This window comes from Ananas comosus, linkage group 3 (assembly GCF_001540865.1).
Source record: "Ananas comosus cultivar F153 linkage group 3, ASM154086v1, whole genome shotgun sequence".
Taxonomy (NCBI): Eukaryota; Viridiplantae; Streptophyta; class Magnoliopsida; order Poales; family Bromeliaceae; genus Ananas; species Ananas comosus.
In genome coordinates this window covers 16,710,375-16,715,449 of record NC_033623.1, presented here as the reverse complement: position 1 = coordinate 16,715,449, position 5,075 = coordinate 16,710,375, and the positions used below count along the sequence as shown (strand labels likewise).

At 40.6% G+C, this 5,075-nt stretch overlaps 1 protein-coding gene across 2 annotated transcripts in view; it reads left to right on the top strand.

Moving 5' to 3' along the window:
• Nucleotides 1–3,646, top strand: part of LOC109707486 (syntaxin-22-like) — a 4,431-nt gene extending 785 nt beyond the window's left edge. Inside the window, exons 2-8 of one of the 2 annotated variants that reach the window (XM_020228773.1) lie at nt 664–757; nt 1,663–1,802; nt 1,921–1,968; nt 2,052–2,126; nt 2,848–3,005; nt 3,087–3,187; nt 3,272–3,646. In XM_020228773.1, coding sequence (XP_020084362.1) covers nt 664–757; nt 1,663–1,802; nt 1,921–1,968; nt 2,052–2,126; nt 2,848–3,005; nt 3,087–3,187; nt 3,272–3,337 — 682 coding nt within the window. In that variant the 3' untranslated portion in view covers nt 3,338–3,646. The remainder of the gene's footprint in view (nt 1–663; nt 758–1,662; nt 1,803–1,920; nt 1,969–2,051; nt 2,127–2,847; nt 3,006–3,086; nt 3,188–3,271) is intronic. The other variant, XM_020228774.1, reaches the window with a different exon arrangement.

Genomic DNA, 5,075 nt, shown 5'->3' with positions numbered 1-5,075 from the left:
TTTTTTTTTTTTTTTTTTTTTTTGTTACTTCTGCAGGTCAAAATGTCAGATTGTCTAGATTGGTTCGTTTCCTGGTATTGGTTGTTTCTCCCTGATCTTGAAATGATTTTTCTTCGCTGAAAACAAAAAAAAAAAACTCTTTTCTTTGGCTAGTGATTAATTACCGAATGATCTGTACTTTGATTCTTATCTCGACGATGTTTCTTATCCATCGGAATTTAGTGTCCGTTCCTTTTCAACGAGAGGAAGTCCACGGAAGGCCAACATCTTTCTCTCCTAAATTCTTTTCGACAGGTTTAGAGTTTTACCTGGTCTTTTATTCTGCGGCTGTATTTGGCCGCACGGCCAACATATCGCGACGCGATAGAGCACTTCATCAAGATGGCAAGGCTTATTGCTTTTGGAAAAGGCCAACCATAAGGCACCTGCGTTGATATTTTAATGGTCTATTTATTTGTTGAGGCGGATGATCCCTCAATCTTTGTCCCGAGTAACATTGAAAAGCTCTGCTTTTCGTCTCAGTCCGAGATGCAATGTGCTTGCAAAGTTCTTTTGGCAGCTGTTTGTTGACAATCAACTATATTGCTGAATTTTCCGCCAACTATTCCATGTGAAACTTTGTTTTCTGTCCCAATTCAATATTTCATGTTGTCCTTCTCGCAGGCACAAAACACGGGTACATATTCTTCAGCTAATAAAAGATACCACGGACAAACTCAAACTAGCTAGTGAAGCAGATAAAAACAGCGAAATCAGCGTAAGTATCTTATTAGAACCTTTTCTTCTTATCCACTCTGTCTCTTTGATCTTATAAATGGAACGCATGATTCCACATTTGAATGATTTGCAAGCCTCAGTTGCTGTTCTGATGCAAGTGAGCTATCCAGAGCACCCTAAATTAAACTTGACCGCATTAGGCCCTAACCAGATCAAATTGCTTACTTGTTGCTCGATAAAATACAAGTTTCTTATAGTGTGGGCTGAATTCCAATATATGTGGGCCCTACAAACAGTTAAAATGAAATCTAGTTTATATGTATTAATCTTGCTTGCTCTCACTTCAAGTACTCTCTCAAAATCTCAAGGTGCATCTGGACAAAAGCAAAAGCTAATCGTGCAATGGCTTACAAAAAATCAGTGGTAACTTACTTCGTTATCAATTTTTCAACCTATGACTTGAATTGTTCATCTCTAGTGCTTTCAACAGAGTTGTTACCATCTTTTACTAGGAAGAGCATGATAGAGTGCGCAGGAGAAAAAACTTTCTTTCTTGTTATGCAAGGATTCTTGTTCTTCCCTCTGCCTAATTTGTGCGGCTCAATTTTTTGAATAATTTTCACAATTCTCTGGCTTGCCCTTTGGCTATGTTAATGACAGATGATGAGTTCCCATGCCTTCTGAAGCTTCAAGGTCCAGTTCCCTGCTTTGTACATAGCCTCTATTATGTTCCTTTACCATGTTGTAGTTTCCAAGCGTTTATTTCTATTGTAATTTGAGGTGCTCTTTTGTTCAGAAAGGGTTACAAGTTTATAGATGAGTGGTTTCAGCATTGTGCAATTTTCGCAGTTTGTCGTTAACTTTATTAATATCAGGTTATATTTATAACTCTATCCTCTACTTATATTTCTTTGTTGTTCTAAGAAATCTCTATTTTCACTGCAGGCAAGCAAAAAGATTGCTGATGCGAAGCTTGCAAAAGATTTCAAAGCAATTATGCAAGAGTTCCAAAAAGCTCAAAACCTTGCAGTTCAGAGGGAGACGGCTTATACTTCATTTGTTCCCCAAGCAGTGCTTCCTTCAAGGTAGTGTTACTTGGCTGGATCCTAGCGGTGTAGCTTATTTAGCTCTTATTGAATATTTTGTTCGATATTTCTGTTGTACAAAAGGGTTCAGGACTTTGACAAATTGAATATTTTGAAGCTTCCTGGTCATGTTCGTCTTCACAGCCTCACTTGTTTTGGATATAAGGAAAGCACTTGTTTCATTTCTTTGCAATGAATTTTAACTGCCAACTTATTATGTGAATCTTGTCTCTTGTCATTTTGATACAGCTACACAGCAAGTGAGATAAATGTTCGTCCTGATAAAACACCTGAACAACGTGCATTGCTTGTTGAATCAAGGAGGTCTGTATACCATGCTCTTGTTTTGCTATATATAATTATCATTAGTGGCTTACTTGATATAAGGTATGGTTGTTGTTGTTTGGCCCCAAGGAGCTATGCACTGAGAAGTTTTGATCAATTTTTAGAAAATTCTCGTACATTGGTTTTTCACCCTTGAGCTGCCACACTCTCAATTATTCAGCGCTCTTACATTGGACATCTCACTTGCCTTGTGCTATCCTATCTAGTTGCCCTACAGATTTCTCGTCGATTGTTTCAGTTATGAAGCTCAAAACAGTGCTGACTGATAATTTCAATCTGGTCCTCTGTCTGTTAAATTGATAGGAGGCTTTCGTTTCTTTAATTCTGCTTGTGCTCTTTTCCCATTGTAATGGCCACTCCAGATTTCACTTTGATCAATGTTTCGAATTCTCCATTGAAAACGGTGGCACTATTGAATAATCCAGATTTCCTGCCTGACCTGCCAGTTAACCAGTGAAGTGCCTTCATTAGTTGGATATATCAATTTAGCTCGGGCTTTTTTCCTTGTTGTCTGAATACAGTGAGCATGAAAACATCCCGACTGAACCAACCCTTGCGCAAGTCTTTAATGCTTTCCTTTCAGCCGCACCCGACAATTGTAGACAAAATCCAGCAGCTAACATTGCTATGTTTCCAACGTCCACAGGAAGTGTTTGTAATTGGATTAACCCTCCTATTTTAAATTCATGGGATGTTGCAGACAAGAGGTTTTGTTATTGGATAATGAGATTGCTTTCAATGAGGCTATCATTGAGGAGCGAGAACAAGGCATTCAGGAGATTCAGCAGCAGATTGGTGAAGTGAATGAGATTTTTAAGGACCTAGCCATGCTTGTCCATGATCAAGGAGCCATGATTGGTAACCCACACACACACCCGTCCGCCCTTGCCATTGGGAATGAAAAAGTCTCTCAATGAATGTCACATTGTTTTCCTGCAGATGACATCGATGCCAACATTGAGAACTCTGCTGCATCTACTGCACAGGCAAATACCCAACTTGCAAAAGCATCCAAGACGCAGAAGTCAAATTCATCACTGGTATGCCCAATATGCGGTCTAGAATATTTCTCAAAATGAATAATATTTGTCTGTTTCAGCTGATTGTTGGTGTGTTTGTTGCAGATGTGCTTGCTTTTGGTGATTTTTGGTATTGTGCTGCTTATTGTGATCATTGTCCTTGCAGCTTGAGAGTTCTATAAATGAACTTTTAACTGAATTTTAACATTATCTGATCTCTGTTGTGAGACATCGCTTTGCTGTAGGTTGGGTGGGGCCGTGGGAAGCATGCTTTTTTGTTAAGGCCTTGTTGATGGTCGCTAGTGTATATTAATGTGTTGATTTTGATTTGTGCATCATGCGGTTCGTCGGGCCTGTTTTGTGGTTCGTTTCGTCTCGTGTGGGGTCTCCATGTTGGAGGCTGGCTTGTCTCTTTGTGTGAATGTAATCATCAGATGCTGTAATTACCGTGAATGAGTAAAACTAAATTCTTTTTTTTTTNGGGGGGGGGGGGGGTGTTTTGCCTCTCTTTTGAGGCAATGTCTTGACCCACTTCATTCATAAGAGTGCAGAAGGCACTGCGGCCTCGTGCACAGACGCACATGGTTGCAAGCCCACAATTCAATAAAAATTGAGAGAAGTGGGATAGGTTAGAGAGTTTACTGGGAAGAATGGAATTCAGAACGGTGAGGTAGAGAAAAGAAAGCGGAGAAAATGGTTAGAACCCCACTGCCATTAATAATTAGGAAAACTAGTACTCAGTACCCGCTAATACAAATTGACTAATTAACTCCACAAAGACTCCAACTAGCGTAACTGTACATACCGCATGGTCCTTGACCGTCGAGTCTTTGGATATGGATATGATCAGGTAGGTTACTATCCGCATGGTCATTGTCGCCTAATCACTGCTTGAGAATAAAAACGTGAACCACGGGATGAACTTTGGTGCCGGAGGTAGCTTAAGGCGGTGTATGCAATGCAACGGACCGATTCGCTCTAATATTTTCTAAGGTCCATAATACTTGGAAGATAACTTCTGAGATGACTGACCTTAGTGCTAGGGACATTTGTCTATATGATTCCTTTTTCTTCCTTTAGCAAGTTGGCGGCACACATTTGCTTCAACTCAGTAAGCGTATTTCTTGCAATTGAGCTACTAAACGTGTGGTCAGGTAAAGCTACAGTTGAAAAGGTGTGTTTGTCTTCCCAAATTGGAGAGCCGAGCAGGCTGCTCTCGAAGGACTATAAGAGAGCTGGACGTGGAGGAGGCGGGGGATCTCAGACAGACAAAGCGACGGGACCCAACCATGGGCGGTCCGCACTCCTCATTTACCTGTTGTTTGGACCGAAAGTGAGTTGGCAGAGATTCTCTGTTTCTGTTTTTGTTGTCGTTGCTGCTGCTGCTTCTGCTGTTGTTGGATGGACGGCCTTGTTTTTGTTGTCCTTGCTGCTGCTGCTGCTGCTGCTGCTGCTGCTGGATGGACGGCCGGTTGGTTGGGCCAAATGCTTTACAGATCAAATGTTCAAAATCCTAGCTTCTTGATATTTCTAATTACCAATTATGCCAAGCTCCAGTTGCACCGCTTTAACTGCTAGATGAAGGTAGACTGTGAGCTCTCTTATTTTAGCCCACTATCTTGTGTTACACTCGGCTTCCCTTTCGTTTATTTGAATCTGACTTGTATTCATGGTGTTTTTTTATTTTCAATCAAAAAATATCTAACAGTTAAAAACATCTAGCTCTTTGTCCTTTTTTATTCTCATAAGTCGATCGTATCACATCCCTGGGCCCTTCGGCGCATAAGAGCACTCTGATGAAATTTTAGTTCTCCACTTACAAGTCAATCCCGAGACGCTAATAAAGTATCTTGAGAGCTCTAATCATGATTCATGAATTAGGCTAGCTAGAGCTCGGTGGGGAGCTACC